Consider the following 17,405-nt stretch of genomic DNA (forward strand, 5'->3'; position numbering starts at 1 on the left):
TTTCTTCTCGAATCTCTGGTCAGCTCCTACAGAAGACAACTGCCTACTTGTACTTTTTAGGGAGCCCCATTGCCAGTTTCATGAAGCGAATTTAGAGTACACTTTTTTTTTTTTTTAAACTCAGACTATCCTAAGCAAAAGTTCCAAATTTGGTGAAATTCATTAAACCCTCTATGTACAAGGTGATCACAGAAAATAAAAGATTGACATTTCCATTTATTGATAAATTATTTTTATTGCTGTTATGTTTTAATGACAGAGGATGCTTTTTTTCTTTTTGAGGAAGATTAGCCCTGAGCTAAAATCTGCTGCCAATCCTCTTCTTTTTGTTGAGGAAGACTGGCCCTGAGCTAACATCAGTCCTCATCTTCCTCTGTTTTATGTGGGACTCCTGCCACAGCGTAGCCTGATAAGCGGTGTGTAGGTCTGTACCTGGGATCTGAACCAGTGAATCCCAGGCCGCCAAAGCGGAATGTGCAAACTTAACCGCTTCACCACTCGGCTGGCCCCATAGATGCTTTTGAAGCCTCTCTCTTCCCCTACTCCAGGGGAAGAATTTTTCTTTCCCTTTTTTCCAACCAGATCTTTGTTCTTCCCTGTCGATACTTCTAACTCCCAAACAAAAACCACTTAAACATAATCACAAAGCCAAGTGGTGTGGGTTTGTCTAAACTTAGATTTATCGCCCCAGCCTGGATGAGAATGGGCTGGAGACCAGGGGAGGCTAGGAATGTTGCAGGAGGACACCACCAGGAGTTTGCTGGGGGTCCCAGTTGCCCCAGCACCCTGCAGAGGAGGGGAGCTCATCGCTGCACACACTTCTCATCTGATCCCTAGGGATTCAGGAGAAAATTGCATAGTTACCCCAGAGCTGGTGTTATTTGTGTAGAGCCCTAGTGTAAGAGGTACAGTCCTAGGAAGGATTAGACTGTTTGTAGTGTGTTATAATAACCCCTTGGCCCTTTGGGAAATTCTTTATGTGTGCCTTTCCTCATTAACCGGACTTTTCCATTGTGCCTTTGTTATTATCATAAATGTGGAGGTCCTGCCTGAAATTTGGCCTCGTTCCCAGACTGTACAACATGGTCTAATTTTTAGTCCTAATAAACAAAGCAGCTCGTATGCACGAAGTTGTCCAAAGATGCCCTTGTAGTTCAGGAAACAGGACTGAGCAGGCCAGACTCGCATCAACTCAAAGAAATGGCCACTCTGGTTGTCCAAGGCCCCTGAAACCCTAGAGTGAGACGGGCCAGTAGACCAAGGCTGAGGGCCTGCACCCCAGCAGATGGCAGATCTACAGGGCGGAGGCGCAGAAGAGCTTCGGCAAAGCAGAAATAGAAGGCAAACAACTCATTAGGGATGCCCCATGAAGGGCCCTCGGAAACACAGCCTTCCATTTCTTTTTCTGTTCTTTTTTGTAAGTCTTCCTTTTATTTCACCTCTTATCTCTCTGGAGGAGGCATATGCTAGGTCTCTCTCTTTATGATTTTAAGGATATTTTCAGCCCTTTTTCAGATGTCACAAAATAAAAGTTAACATTTTACCTGGAGCTATTCAAAAGTCTTTGTAAGTTTTATGCATCTAAACACCCCGGAGAAAAAAAAAATTAGTGTGATTAAATTAATCTCAGAGGGAAATTTAATTTGTTCCCTTGATAATTGTCCAAAATGAGTTCTTTGTAGATAAATTACTATTCATAGGCCATTTACTTGCTCTAGAACAGCTAACCCAAGGCCTGAGGGTGGAAAACAGAACATTTCTGACGCTGTCAGGCAGATTGGCCTGGGGGGAGACTGAAGCCTGAAACCTTGCCTGGCTTCTGCCTGTGTTCCTGAGGTCTAGACGGCAAATGAAACTCCCTTGACAAGCCCTGTGGACGCTCTCTCTAGATCGAAAGGGCTGAAAATGACTGCTCCGGCTGATGGAGTTAGCGCGTGCCCTTCACTCTGCTCTGGTTTAGAGAGGTCTTCACCAGATGAAGAATGTTCTCTGAGGGTCAGTGAGTTAGTTCACCAGGAGGCAATCTAGGGACTCCTTGTTTCTGACTTATTTCCTGGGAAACACATACCATTCGGGAGAGCACAGGACTCTGTGAAACATGGCTTTTATGGGTCACCCTTGCAACTGCTCTAAGCCTGTTTCCTCCTCTGTAGATTGGTGCTGAAATAGTCACAGCTCATTGGATTTTTTGAAGACTGCCTGAGATGATGTATGTATAGTGCTCAGCATAGTGCTTGGCATATGTAAGGAGACCATACATGTTAGCGGGTGTCATTGTATGGCACAGAGACACTGTTACGCACAAAGTCTCCTTCTCCATTCTGTGCCCAAGACTTGGTGACGCATGGGTCACGCTCATTTCCTTGACCATAACAATGTTTAGTCTGGCAGTCCCAAACTTTTTGAGTATGTTTCTTACTTGCAAAAAGAAAACCTTCCCATATATATATATATAAAATATGTTATATATATTTATGTTTGTATTTATGTAAGTGTATGCATGTATATGTATGTATATGCGTGTATACATGTGTAGTAAAGACAATCTGTGGATTAAACCTTAGTAACCTTAACGTTTAACTTTTTGTTGAAATATATATGGAAGTTCTTATCTTTTTTCCTGATAGCCTGAAAGACTGTTTTGGACATTCCTAGGGGACAGGTGCCCCTGCGGTCTCATCAGGTGGGGTAACCTTGAGGTTGCATTACCCGGGAAAGTCTAATAAGCAGGCTTCTTAAGGGAGTCCTGGCCGGCAAGGTGCTCCTGCTCTGTTGCTCACTGTTTTCTTCAGAGCACTGATCACGTACTTAAATTGTGTCATTAGTTTACAAGTTGCTAGTCTGCTCGTTCCTGCCTCTCTCCCCAAGCTAAAATGCAAACATGCTCCAGAAGGGTAGGGCCTTTGTTTAGTCCCATCCATTGTCCTGGCTCGATGACAGTGTCTGACGCATAGAAGGCCCTTAGATGAATGAATGGATGAACGTTGGGGCAAGTGTGCCCTCTGTTCTTTCCCTCCCCACAAATGTTCTTGTTCATGGAGGGGAGCCCAGGCTTAGGAGGATGTAATGATAATGGTGGTGGTGCTGGTGATGATGATGAGGTTGTAGCCAACGTTTGTTGATGGCTCTCTGTAAAGTGTCTTCTGTGGGTTGGCCCTCCCTCAATGATGTTCATAGGAGCGCTGTCATCTCTCCATTCCTCCCAACCCTGCATGCTGTGGACCCCTCACTGGGCATCATTTGACTAGTACTGAGGAGTTGCGGTTCTGCTGGTATCAGTGAGGCGCCAGACGCCCAATCTCCAGGCCCATTTGCTCCATACATGCATTCTTCTGGGATCTTTGCATAAACATGGGTGTTTCACATATTTCCTGAGTGGTGCAAATGACTTTAGGCCACTTCCTTTTTAACGCAAGTAGCCTGTGGACAGACTCTTTTTGGTTTTTATTTTATGGTTTAGAGATAATCTCTCCCTTAAAAGTCAGGACTATTTCTCTCTCTGGAATCCAGATTGTACCATAAAAAACTATATCTGCCTCCTCTTGTGGCAAGAAAAATAGGCTTTTTTCCCCTCAAGATCCTGACAGTTACTTTTTATAGCTGTCATGACATAAAAATGTTTCATCAAATGTGGGAAGATCTTTTGATAGTGCTGAAACTGTGGTACTCATTGCGAAAGCTCCTGGGGTTTGGCCTGTGGGCTTCACAGATGCAGGCAGTGTCCCCAGACAACCACTGAACGCCTTTCGGCTTAGCCTTCGATGACTCATCCTTTAAGGCAAATATAGAGATAAAAGTAAACTACTATATAAAAATGGAAACTGATCTTCTATGTATTATTAATGCTCTCACCTGGTGTTTGGTTGGGAGTAAAAGAAAAATCAACTCAAATTGACTTAGACAATAAAATAAATGGACAAATCATATAACTAAAAAGTCCAGAGATAGGGTAGCCTCAGGAAAGGCTTGGTCTATTTTCTTTCTCTGAGTTTCTTGGCCCTGCATCTTCAGTGTGGAGTTTATTCTTGGCAGCCTCTACACTCAGGGTCCTGAGATGCTGTCAGTGATCCCTAGGGTTACTTGCTTCCAGGTTGGAATCCAGTATGTAAGAGAAAGCCTACATCTCCAGCAAATTCCCAGAATTGACATAGTGAGTATTGGTAAGACCTTACTCATATGACAGGTCATGTGCTAAGGCCTCAACTCAAAATTGTAAGTAGGAAGATGGGCCATGCAGTTGGTTTAGGTGGATCTGGACCTGACCCTGGAGTTACGGATGGGAGTTGAATCCATCCTGACGAACTAAGAAATTTGCATCACTGTTAGCTGAGGGGAAGGGGAAAGTAGTCAAATGTCTGTTGTATCTGGCATTAGAACAGAACTGGATTTGGAGCACCAAGGTTGGTTTTTGATATTGATTTTTTGTAGCTGATATGTCCTACACTCTCCAAATATTTGGGTTAGTTTCCATTTCTGGTTGTGGTAGCCATTAGTGATGCCTATCAGTGTTTCTGGCTTTCTGCCTTTTGGACACATGGTGACTCTTTCTGGTCAATGAGTTGTGAGCATTTGGGTTGAAGCATTAACTTGTGGGTGTGAGACTCTTCAGAGCTTTCGCTTTCCCTGTGGTACTGAAATTGGAAGCATTTGAGATGGTGGCTGGTCCATTGTGAGTAATTATGATGAGCACAGCCTCCTTGCTGGCTCATGTTGGACAAGTGGTACAAGCAAGAAATAAACTCTTATTATGTTAAGTCGGAAGATTCTGAAGTTGTTTGTTACTGTGGCCTACCTAGTTTATCCTGCCTAGTACTGCATTTCCTAAATCCATTTGGATTATTTGGGGGTTGCTCACAAAAGTCCTATATTTGTATAATTCTTTCAACTTAGGAAAACTGCTTTCAGGTCTATAATATCATCTTATTGCCACAATAGTCATATAAATATATAGATGAAAAATATTATTAGCTCCATTTTGCCAGGGGGAGAATTGGGGCAAACTCCTCAAATTCTCTGTTTACTTGTTTAGCTGTGTTTGTTACTTTTTATTTGCTTGTTTTCTTAAGCAATATGATTACACAATAAAAATCTCATTATAAAAAGTATTGCTTCTCGTTTTATTAATATTTTATTTGATGGCCCACTTCTGAAGAATTTCACATTTTTTACTTTATTCTTTCTCTGCACCAAGTAGACAATGTTGAAAATGCAAAGGACTTTTGCTGCTTTGGTTGGAAAGCTAAGTGAAGGGAGTGGTTAGCTACCTATTTGCCTGCATTGAGCTTTGTTAGGGGCCAAGAGAATTACTCTTGAGGGGGACTGAAAGGGAAGACAAGGAAGCTGGAATGATACATCAGGCAATAGATAATGGGCTCCTACCGAGGGGGTTGACTCAAGAGCAAAGAGTAGATGTATAATATTTCCCTTGGTAAGAAAGTGGCAGCAGGCTCGCAATACAGAGTGGAGGAGAAAGCAAGGGCAGGTTACTCTGAAAGCAGAAGAGATATCTGCTTTGCAGGGAACTTGGGAAGCACAGTGGTGAAGAGTTGGGCTTTAGAAGCAGAATACCTGGATTCAAATCCTGGTTCCACCCCTTAGAAGCTGTGTAACCTCTCGTAAGCTACTTCATCTCTCTGCACTTTGGATTTCCCTTCTATAGGGTGGGGTTAGTAGTACCTGTTTCATAAGGATGCTGTGAGGATAAAATGTGCTATGAAATGTAAAGCTCTTAGAACAGTACACAGTCCTTGACATATTACAAGAGCTTGATAAATATTAGTTACTATTATTATTATTTGTTGTCACCGCTTTCGCCACCATCCTGGTCCAGGCCGCCCATCACCTCTCACCTGGATTAATTCAAAGACTTCCTGACATCTATTCTTGTGTCAGCTCCAATTTCTTCTCCACCTGGTAGCTAGGGTAGCCTTTTAAAATTAGAATCTCATCAAGATTACTTAAAACTTTACAATGAAGTCTAAAATCTTTAGTACAGTTTCCAAAGAACTTCTCTCTCTGGCCTCGGTTGGTGCTGACCTCTGTAGTCCAGACTCATGTTCCCTCTCTTAGATCCCTGTGTGTGCCATCTTCTGCCTACCTCAGAGCCTTTGTATTGATATATTTTAGAGGAGCAATGCTTTCCCTCATCCTGATGTTGCCTTTCACGTGGAGGAGTCTCTGCTGGGGTGACAGTTCTCTCTCCACCCCTTTACTCACTCTGCCCAATGGGAGGTGGAGTCATTTACCTGATGTGTCAATCTTGGAGGAATTTCTGGGCCTCCTCAGCTCAGCTCTGCCCTCTTCCTCTTGGAAGTGAGCTTCCTTCTGGGAGTGGGTGGCCTCTGATGCTCCTCTAAGGGCAGGCTCTTTCCCACAACATGGGAGGTCTGCCTGGTCCAGGATTGCTAATGACTATGTGGCTAAGCCTACCTCATCAGGGGGTCAGTTAAACTCGCCCACCTGGCTAACAAATTAAAGCCATGACTTCCAGCCTGTCTTATGTCAGCACTAATGATGCTATACGGATTCTCCAAATGTACTCCTTTCTCCTCCCCGCTCCTCCTCTTTCTGAATTGGGATATTTCTAGTAGTTCACGGTGCAAAAGTAGTGCTAAGAGGATAATGCTGAAGATCTTCTGTGCTGTAGTAAGGAATGATTTGTACTAAAATTTGACTGTAAGCCAATAGCCTGGCTCAATGAAATGGCTGAAAATTAATGTGCCTGATTTAAGGTCTTACCAATACTCACATTTTTGGACAGGGCCGTGGAAATGGAAACATTTTTTCCTTTCGATTGAAAAACAAAGAAAGGTAAACGTGTCCAGAGATTCTCCAGGAGGGGGAGCCCTCGTTCCTTGTTCTCAGTCATAGCTGTGAGGGTTTGCACCATCTGTGACTAAGTCACAACAGAGCTAGTAGAACAAACAGGATGGTTGCTATACATCAAATTAAGCAAAATTGTCACAGTCCCCATTTGGCATTATCACTTTATCCCACACAATTGGCTCTTCACCTATATGGAATTCAATTTTGTGGGAGAGTTTCTTTCTAATTCCTGCCATGGTTTTGAATATCCCAGCAGAAGTTCTGTCTGTCTTTTTAGCAGGATACAGGCTTAACCTCTGTTTTGCTTTCAACTTTGAAGGAAAATATGAAACAGAATTAAGAATATGTGATCCTTTAAGTTAACTGCTTTTTCTCCTTTGCTTTTCGTTTCCCAATTATTTTCTCCAAGTCTCTTTCTTAGAAAAACGTGCTGTGACCGACAGTTCTCACAGCCTTGCTTCCTAGCCCAGTTCTTGAGTAAATAACTCACTACAAAATAGTCATCATCAGCTCAGAGAACAGTTTTCAGCACATTACTGTGCATCAGACCAGCTAGGCTGGAACTCTTCTCTTGATATCTCTCTTATTCTTCCACAATGTGTTGCACAGAGCTGGACACATTGATTCCTGGTCACTGTTAAAAATGGCCATTTAACAGATGACCATATATTTTTTAATTAGGCAGCAGTGATTACTAGGAGTCAGTGTAGGGTTACTTAAATCACACAGACTAACCTCAGTTTTAAAATATGAGTGGATGGAAGTTCCCTGGGCATGTCGATACTGAATTTCAACAAGACCTGTCACCCCAAATTTCTCATGCTATCTTGATGGATAAGATAGAGGTAAGCCTCATGGGAGTATAGTTCAGCGTATTTATAAAAGGTTAAATAAAACATATTTTGTATGTTTCCTATAAACACCTGAACCTGGTATTTACATTAATCAGTAAAGCAATTTCTAGTAGTTTACCATAATTTTATTTCTCTAATTCAAAAAATTAGGGGCCGTCCTGGTGGCACAGTGGTTAAGTGCACACATTCTGCTTTGGTGGCCCTGGGTTTGCCGGTTTGGATCCCAGGTGCGGATGTGGCACTGCTTGGCAAGCCATGCTGTGGCAGGCATCCCACATATAAAGCAGAGGAAGATGGGCATGGATGTTAACTCAGGGCCAATCTTCCTCAGCAATAAGAGGAGGACTGGCAGCAGATGTTAGCTCAGGGCTAATCTTCCTCAAAAAAAAAAAAAAAAAAAAGAAAATTTTTTTTGATCTTTAGCCCTGTCTTTTTTAATGTATTGGTCTACAGCTTTGGAAGACTGTATAAAAGGCATGTGTTTGATATTTTTTGATGACACAAATTTGGGAGAAATATTTAATACTTTGGGATAGCACACTCAAGATTAAACTTTTTTCATTAGGCTGGTATAATAGGAATACATGAAAAACCTGTACAGCAATATTTAAAAAAATCAACTGTGAGTGTTTAGGAAAGGGAGACCTGATTTAATAGTGATTTATGAAGACATGATCTAGAGATTTTAGTTCATCAAAACTCAATATGAATAAACACTGAGATCAATTGCCAAAATGCTGATGAAATTTTGAAGCATGTTAATACAATAGTCCAGAATGCAGAATATCAAAGTCTCTACTGCACATGGACTGGTTGAACCAGATCTGCAATATGTGTTTGGTTCTGGGCACCATGTTTTAAGAGAGATGCAGAGAAGTTGGTATGGACCCAGAAGAGGTTGACCAGGAAGAAATGTCAATAAAACAAGTCATGGAGAATGGCTGAGGGTTTCAGAAATATCTGGATCAGAGTGGAGAAGATTTAGGGGAGGCCTATGAGTTGTCTTCAATTATTTGAAGGTTGTCAACGTGGAAGGGGCTTCGACTTGGGCTGGGTGGCCCTGGGGATGGAATTTTTAGCACATGGCAAAAACTTACAGGGAGGTAGATTTGAGTTTCTCATAATAAAGACCTTTCCATCAATTGCCATTCCTAAATGGAAAGAGGCTGCCTCTCAAGGTGGTCATTTTCCCATCAGAAGACTTTCAAATGCAGGTCTAGGGGCCCCTTGTCAGAGTTATCTAAAGTGTCATGTTTTGGGAAGGTGGACCACTTGATCCCTGAAGTGCCTTCTCACCTCACTGGCCCCAGCATGAGCTCACTGTCTGCATACGGTAGGTGCCTAAGCAATATCTGCCAAATGAATGACTGCATAAGAGTAAAAAATCTCAGGGGCAGACTTTTGCACTTGTCACGCTTTTCAGTCATGCATGATTTTATGGCATTGAACAGTAATTTCACCTACTATCAGGAGCATGTCATCTTGGGAAAAATGAAGGCCTTGGGCCACACAGAGTATCAAATTTCCTAGATAACTGGCTTATCTTTCTTGCTCTGGCATAACTCATTCTCAGCCTTGAAAGTTTTAGAGCTATTTCTGATAATGAGCAATGCCTTGCCCCAAACTAATGTGATTCTATTTCTTTTTCAGGATAATCGTATCCACACATCCAAGTACAACATTCTCACCTTCTTGCCAATTAACTTATTTGAACAGTTCCAAAGAGTGGCAAATGCCTATTTCCTTTTCCTACTGATTTTACAGGTAATGTTTAGGTTGTATTTCTTCATCATTTGTTTGTTAAAAGTATTCATATAATTTGAAAAAGTAAGTTAATTTACTCAGCTAAATGTTCATGATTAGGTAAAACCATCCTTATCAGATTTTTAGTGTTATTATTGCTGTTTCTCTTCACAAATGTGGGAGGGTTAGGAATGGGTAAAAACTAGTACATTCATCATTTTAAACACTGAGGTCATTTTAAAATGCAGCCTTGCACTTTATTTGAACCAAACCAGAGCCTAATAATTACTTTTCGTAGCCTTCCTCCTTTTTTTTATCTCCCCCTGATGTTGTCAGTACGGGTATTGCCAGAGTTGAAGTGCAGAGTCTAGCTGAGCAGTAGTTTGTGGAACTTAATTCAGTAAACTTCATTTGCATCTGAAAACAATGCATATTTTACATGCATGTAAGTAAATGATGTATGCTGTATGTTATTTCACTGTAGAGTGAAAATTTTTAACAGTTTTAAGTGGTCAATTGGTAGTTGATAACATTTGTTTTTCCTCCCATTTGACTAAATTTGGACCTAAATGAAATTTCTGCTTTTACTGATATTTTAGGAAGGAAAAGACATAAATCAAAGAATACACATATATATAAACAGCTCGTCAAAGAATACACATATGTATAAACAGCTCGTGTTAGCCAGTTATTTACCTAGTGTTCACTTTAGAGTAATTTAAACAGACTAAACTGACAGATTCAGAATGTGCTTGGCTCTGTGCTAATTATAAGAGGTAAGAAGATGGATGAGATATGTGCAGTCTAGATTAATAGCTTGAGTACTGTTTTTTCTTTAATTGAATGATTATTTGTGTTAAAAATCTTTCGGTTTAATGGCAGAAACCTAAATTTGTTTAAGCAAAAGAGAATATATTCAAGGGTGTGTCTCATTTCATGTGTGACTGTATTCATGGGCAAACTATTTCAACAGGATGTGACCTCTCTTTCCTCAGTTTTCCACCATGTTGACCTGACTCTCAGGCAGGCCCTGTCCACCTGCTGGCCCCTGAAAGCTTTAGACTTTTATCCTCTTGGCTTCAACTCTAACATGAGAGAGAGAGCAAGGAGGAGGGAGAGACAGAGAGAGAGAAGAGAGGAGAGAGCATGAATTCCTTTTTCTGTTGCTCCAGCACGTTTTGGGATTAGGTCTGATTGGATTGTGCTGAGTTATAGCCCTGTCCATAAACCAATCACAGTGGCTCAAGAATTTGATGCAATGATTGTCTTGACCTAGACCCCATGCAAAAACCTGGAACCAGGATGGGATCAGTGCACCCCAATTACATGGACTGAAAGTAGAAGGGGCAAGGTAGTTCTTTAAGAAATAAGGGTACAGTTGAGAAGAACTACATATGAACAGGAAAAAAAAAAGCCATGACTGTACACCTTACAATTTATTGAAGAGACTGTAGAATCTAAGATTTCTTTCCTTGTGAATTTGCTTTTGGTTTCTTCATATAACCATTTACATCATTTCAGAATTTTGAGCTCGTTTCTCTAATGGCTTTCTTGTTTATGATCCAAGGCTCTTGTTCACAGAATTTTTTATCTGAAAGGAACCTTTGAGGTGGTTTAGTCAAAGCTTCTTTCTTTTTTGATGAAGAAATTAGACGCAGAGAGATTCGGTGACGTGTGAAGCTTTCACTGTGAGTTAATAATAGAACTAAGACTAGACTCCAGCCTTTTTGCCACCCAGCCCAATGTTTTTGTTGGTCCCTCAGAGGCTTTTGAGGTTTGTTTTTTAAATTTTAATCTTATGTGGCAACTATTTTATAAAATTGATTTAGTTTAGGGCTGTTTTGATGAGGCCTGATCTCCATACACTGACCCTCTCCACCCCACCTTTCCCTGTGTGATGGCCCTAAAGCAGCTCCAAACTGAACCCATTTGAAAACCACTTGTCTAAGAGAGTTGTGTCAACTGTCATGGCATCTCTCTCAGGTAGGTGGCTTTGAGGTACAGGCATAAGGCTTTGGAGTCAAATAGACCGAGGTTCAAATTTTAGCAGTGTATGTTCTTGGCCCAGTTGCTTGACCTCTCAGATACTTATTTATAAAATGGGAAAATGATATCCAGGACTGCAGCATTTCCTGACTCTGGGGCACCATTCACAATGTATTCTGATACAATATTTTGCACTAGTCATGCTATTTACATGGAATACAAATCCTATGGGTTTGTGCAAAACAACTCTGGTACAGAATCTAACTCAATAAACTTCTCTGAGGATCAGATGACACAATGCATGGAAAGTACTTGGCACAGTGTTTGGTGCAATGTAGACGCTCAGAGTCTCTCTTTGGGAACTGATGAAGAGTTGGTAAAATTGTTAAAAGTTGAGATGAGAAGCTGAGAAAAGACAGGCGACTTTTATCCTGGGTAAAGATCATCATCTGTGAAAGATTTCAAGAAGCTTTTTAACTGACTATAAAAATTTTATTTTTAAATGGTTCAGTGATTCTTTTATTCTATGTATCCTCTAACTGAATGCAAACACTTAAATTATTGAAAGTTGTTCTACGTTATACAAATAACTGAATATAATCCCATTAATTTCTATCAAGTCTTATAAAATTAAACAACAAAATTTGGAAGATATATTTAGTAAATTTAAAAGCCCTAAACTCTTTGAAATGTTTGTTTCAGTTGATTCCAGAAATCTCTTCCTTGACCTGGTTTACCACCATTGTGCCTTTGGTCCTGGTGATAACTATGACAGCTGTCAAAGATGCCACAGATGACTGTGTGAGTATTTGCTTTTGAGCATTCCTGAGTTCTCAATTTTGTTTGTGACCTCTCAAAACTAGAAAATAGAGATCCATTTTCAATTTTTGAATGATGCTCTTTTGGTCAATACCATATAAAACTCTTCTGCTATTTGTTTGATGATTAATACAGGTGTTATAAAACCAGAGCCTGTTTAAGATAAAAGCAAGAGGCTTTCAATAACTAGACTCACTTCCTCATTTTACATGTGAGGAAACTAAGGCTTATAAAGAACTAGTGATTTGCGAATGATAATGTAACCAATGAGTGAAAAGAGCAGAGTTACAAACCTTGCTTCCATTCACTGATGTAATTATCCAATATCACATGTCTTTGTCTAAGTTTTGGGAGTTGGTAGATATTAAGCTCGCACATCCTCTGCTCATTATACCAGGAGTTACAAAAGCAAATAGCTTCAAAAATCAGGCAACTTAAGTGAAGTATAAGACAATAGAGAGTTTTGAAGTCTGCATAATCCAAATGAGGTTATTTAAATTTAAAGATTTAAAACGCAGTCTTGGGCAAACTAAACATTCTAAGTCCAGACAAGTTATAGTCTCACTCTAGGTGACTGCATGTACCCTAGCCTCAATAACTATATACCAATAACTTACATGTTCATGCTCCCTGCCTAGGCCTCTCCTCTGAACTTGTACCCATATTTCCTGTTGCCTTTTTTTCTTTTGGTGAGGAGAATTGGCCCTGAGCTAACAGCTGTTGCCAATCTTCCTCTTTTTGCTTGAGGAATAGTGGCCCTGAGCTAACATCTGTGCCAATCTTCCTCTATTTTATATGTGGGACGCTGCCACAGCATGGTTTGATGAGCAGTATGTAGGTCTTCACCTGGGATCTGAACCCACAAACCCCGTGTTGCTGAAGAGAAGCATATGAACTAACAACTATGCCACCAGGCTGGCCCCCCGTTGTCTATTTTTAAACTGTCTGTGTCTTTAAAGTGGGTTTCTTGCAGACAGTATACAGTTAGGTAATGCTTTTTAATGAAATCTGAAAATCTCTCTTAATTAGAATGTTTAACCCATTTACATTGAATGTGATTATCATTATCATTAGATTTAAATCTATCATCTTGTTACTGCTTTCTAAATGCCCCATTGGTTCTTTGTTGCATCTTTTTCTACCTACTTTTAGATTTAATTGAGTATTTTTTGTGATTCCATTTTATCTTCATTATTGGCTTAATAGGTATATATATGTGTATATATATATATATTTTGTGTGTGTGTGTGTGTGTGGTTGTTCTAGGGTTTAACTTACCACAGTCTACCTGCGGCAATCTGGCTTTAGAGCACTGGCCCTTATTCCCTAGATCCCTCTGTGCTAAGCTATATGAGGGATGCAGAAATGAAACAGACACAGAACTCCAAGTTAAAAAAAAAGCTTAAAACCCAGTAGGGGAAGATGGGACATGTACATGAATAACAATAATATGAGATAAAAACGTTATAAGTCATAATAAAAAAACGAAGTGACTTGGTTCTGGTTGGCAGTGGAGGTGGAGTGTGAGAGGGAGAATTAAGGAAGGCTTCATGGAGAAGGTGGCAACCCAGCTCTACTGAGAGTGGTTGAGTATGGGAAAGCGAGTTGGGAGATTTGTACTTATCAAGTTGGTTCTTATAATCCTCATAGTTGTTTTACGTATAATTTTCTGATAAATCAACAATTTGATGTGACTCATTTGAAAATTGTCTCTCACTATATAATTTGCCTTCATACACCATGTTTCTATGGGATGCATGGGATATAACTCTCTTCAATTTTAGTGAATTGCCTAATATATTTCATGGTGCACATTGTGACTATAACCTTTGATGCTAGATTTTTAACTAACACACAGGACCTATTCACACTGATGAATAACGTCCCTTTAAAGTGGTCAACTCGGGACATTCCTGGAGCCCACCCATTCCTGTGAGGTTGCTATTGTTCAAGGTACTTTGGAGCTCCTCTTATAGAATTTCTCTCATGGTCAGTGTACAAGGTACAGAAGAAAGCCAATTTCATGACTTGTGTTCACCCAGCTTTGGAAACAAATGCCATTTCTCAGCCCGTTAAAAAAACCAACTTATTCACCCTATCTGCTTTCTAAGAGAGCCTTTCATATATTTCCCAACATAAGACACCCCTTCATGCCCTTTCTGAGGATAAATAGCTCCATCTTCAAAGAATAAATGATATTTTAAAGAATGGGCTAGAAGCAGCAAAGGTAATTCGAGGAGAGGAAATTTCAACAATGATTTGAGTAATGATATCTTTGGAGTAAATATGTGATTTCTCCATACTATCTGATCTTTCAGGGAAATAGTACTCATTTAGATGCATGAGTTCCTACATATTGACTTTAAAGTTCTTATTCATTATAGTCACACTTCATAGAAAAATAAAATGGTAGAGTAGAAAGAGCATGGACTTTGGAGAAAGACATCTAACCCTACCATGTTCTGAAAGTGTGACATGAGGCAAACCGCTTCTTTGAACCTTATGTTGTTTGTGTAATGTGGCCAATGACATCAGCACTGTCGGGAAGATAAAATGAGATGCTGTGTGTAAAGCACCTGGCATGGAGCCTGGCTCACAGCGGGCACACAATCAATGCTAGTCCTCTGCTCCCTTCCTGTCTGGGGTGGTTCCCTTCTAAGCCTTCATATCTATTTCTAGAGAAGAAATTGTCAAGAAGAGTCAGCCTGGGCCTGAGACTACCATTTCTAGTCCTTCCAGACTCTATCTGTTCCAATACCAAGACCCCTTGGAAAAGCCTGGGCAGAAGTGGAAGTGGCCCCAGCTTGAGGCCCAAAGAGTGGGCTGCTCAGCTTTTAGGGGGTGAACTGATTGATCCTTTTCTGTGACGCCCAGTTAGTCAGTGTAGGGGACTGTTTTCAGGTTAGACACAGATGTGACTAAATACCAGGTGTCCTTTGTCTCTACTGCAGTTAATGCTTGAATGTGCTTTTATTTTTGTAATAATATGTGCCAGTTCATCATCCAGATATCTTTATCAGTCAGGGTCTTGGCAGGAAACAGATGTCACCCTGAAATGGGGGAAGATTGGAGAAAGATTAATAATGAAGGGACCATTTACAAAGAGTGTAGGTGAGGAAAAACACATAGGGTAGCAACATGGGTGGCATTACTACTTCTAGGCTTGAAGGGGCAAAGGGAGGAAGCTATTACCAGATTGGAGCTGTTCTTGAGTGTTGCTCGCAGCCACTGGGGCTCTCTGTAGAGGAAGCAGCCACTGCTAACCAGCTCGAAGGAAGCCAGGGAAAAAATTCCCCATTTCACTTCCCTCTGGCCCTCTGCTCTTCTGCTAGTACCACCTGCTGGTCAAACCCAACCAGAAGCCAGAGGGCTAGGACAGTATATCTAGGTCAGCTTTCCTTGGCACAGGGAAGAGTGGGGAAGGATGGGGTGTAGATGTGGAGGAGTCAACAGAGAATATCCAGCATCCCTGTCAAATTATGCCCTCAGACAAAATAATGTTTCCATTTCTATTTTTCTATTGGTGGGGAGAAGTTTGTTTGCATGCCAATGATAGGCTGACAATTTCCTCCTCGACCAGCATTATAAACTCCATGGTAACAAATGCTAAGTATTTTATTTTTCCTGGTAATATCCATTAACTTATACCTGGCCATCACTGTGATTGTATGCACTGGTCATAGCATGATAAAAATATTGGGATGGGTTTGGGAAGGATGTTGATAAAGGGAAGGGCAGGTTGAAGCATTTTATATATTGTGGTATTGATACAATATTTTGAATTTTTTCAAAAGGAAAGAGCACTAATTCTGAAGATGACAATCTATGAAATCAAAGTTTAATGTCTCCTGATACTACCCCCTGCTCATCTGTGATTTTAGGTTAATTGGCTGAAATAGCACCTTATCTCTACTTTAGCCTATTACTATCCAGTCTTGACAGTTCGTGTAGAAAGTCTTATCTGAATGGCTGCTAATTTATGAATTTTAGTAGAGGGCTCCTAATATTTGGATTCTTCTAAGCAATATGAGGTGTTTACATTACTGGACTATACAATAAGAAATGGGATCACTTGGGCATAAAAACACAAATCCACACCAAATGTGGTTCAGTCTTGTATTGTGATTTTTGTTTTAAATGCTCAGTATTTCATAAGATTACTGTTAACAATTAGAATTTCTGGAGAATAAAAAACATGTTGTTACAAGGAATTTCTTGGCTTCAAAGAAATGCATCAGGCATTTTGAATGGTGTTCCAGTAAAGTATTGAGCACATATGTGAGAGAAATGGAAGCCCCCGTTCTTTGTTGAAGACCAAAATTAATGTATGGTTTTCTCTGGAACTATATGGCAGAGTAAACAGCATATTCTGTTCTGAGAAGCAACTAAAAGAGTGTGAGAACTAGAAGAGCATATGGCTAGACTAGTACCATTGGACACCCAGAATGAAGTTGGTGAGAAAGGTCTTGATTCAGAATTAGCGTGTGTGAAGTTGCGTCCAAGGTAAGCAGAAGTCATGCTCATCTTGGATCGATGGTAATATTGTCCAAACAGATGAACTCAAAGTATTTTCAGTGTCTCTATTTGTGCTGACAAAGTATCATTTAATATGTTTTCTTACAAACACTTTGATTTTCAGTTTCGCCACAAGAGTGATAATCAAGTGAATAATCGGCAATCTGAAGTGCTCATCGACGGCAAGTAAGAAACACACTCTTTGGGTTATTTTTAAGATTTCTGGGACCCCAAAACAGGTCTTGACAATTGGTGGCTTTCTCTTTTAGTTAAATATATATTTCTTTTTCCCTCTAATTTATTAAAAATTGCACTGTAAGTCCGTTTTATCTTCATGACTCTTTTTTTATGTTCAGCAAATGCTTGTGCTACTCAGTCAACTTCTACTTCAAATTCCTTTGGAGTTTCTTGTCTGGAACTCAGACATATCGTTGTTGCTTTCCATATCTATATCTAATACTATTTAGAATTGGCACATGTTTGTAGTAGACGTTTCACAAGTATTTGACTGAATTGTTTAATTTGGTAATTTCTGGTGAATATTGCGACTTTGACACATTACTGTATTAAGTGATAGTGATAAGAATTTGTATTCATTTGAGAGTTGAATTTAGAATGGATTATCTGCCATAACAAATTTTCATTGCTTTTAAATTCATCCAC

General features: G+C 40.2%; 1 protein-coding gene across 7 annotated transcripts in view; it reads left to right on the forward strand.

Moving 5' to 3' along the window:
• The window catches only part of ATP8B4 (ATPase phospholipid transporting 8B4 (putative)), a 216,204-nt gene that overhangs the window by 51,948 nt on the left and 146,851 nt on the right, over nucleotides 1-17,405 (forward strand). For all 7 annotated transcript variants that reach the window (XR_011499559.1, XM_044764905.2, XM_044764906.2 and 4 more), the window contains 3 exons: nucleotides 9,330-9,443; nucleotides 12,111-12,209; nucleotides 16,867-16,928. Coding sequence is in view for 6 of the 7 variants with exons in the window: in XM_044764905.2 (XP_044620840.1) it covers nucleotides 9,330-9,443; nucleotides 12,111-12,209; nucleotides 16,867-16,928 (275 nt within the window). In the remaining variant the exon portion in view is untranslated. The remainder of the gene's footprint in view (nucleotides 1-9,329; nucleotides 9,444-12,110; nucleotides 12,210-16,866; nucleotides 16,929-17,405) is intronic.

Source organism: Equus asinus, chromosome 2, assembly GCF_041296235.1.
Source record: "Equus asinus isolate D_3611 breed Donkey chromosome 2, EquAss-T2T_v2, whole genome shotgun sequence".
NCBI classification, from domain to species: Eukaryota; Metazoa; Chordata; class Mammalia; order Perissodactyla; family Equidae; genus Equus; species Equus asinus.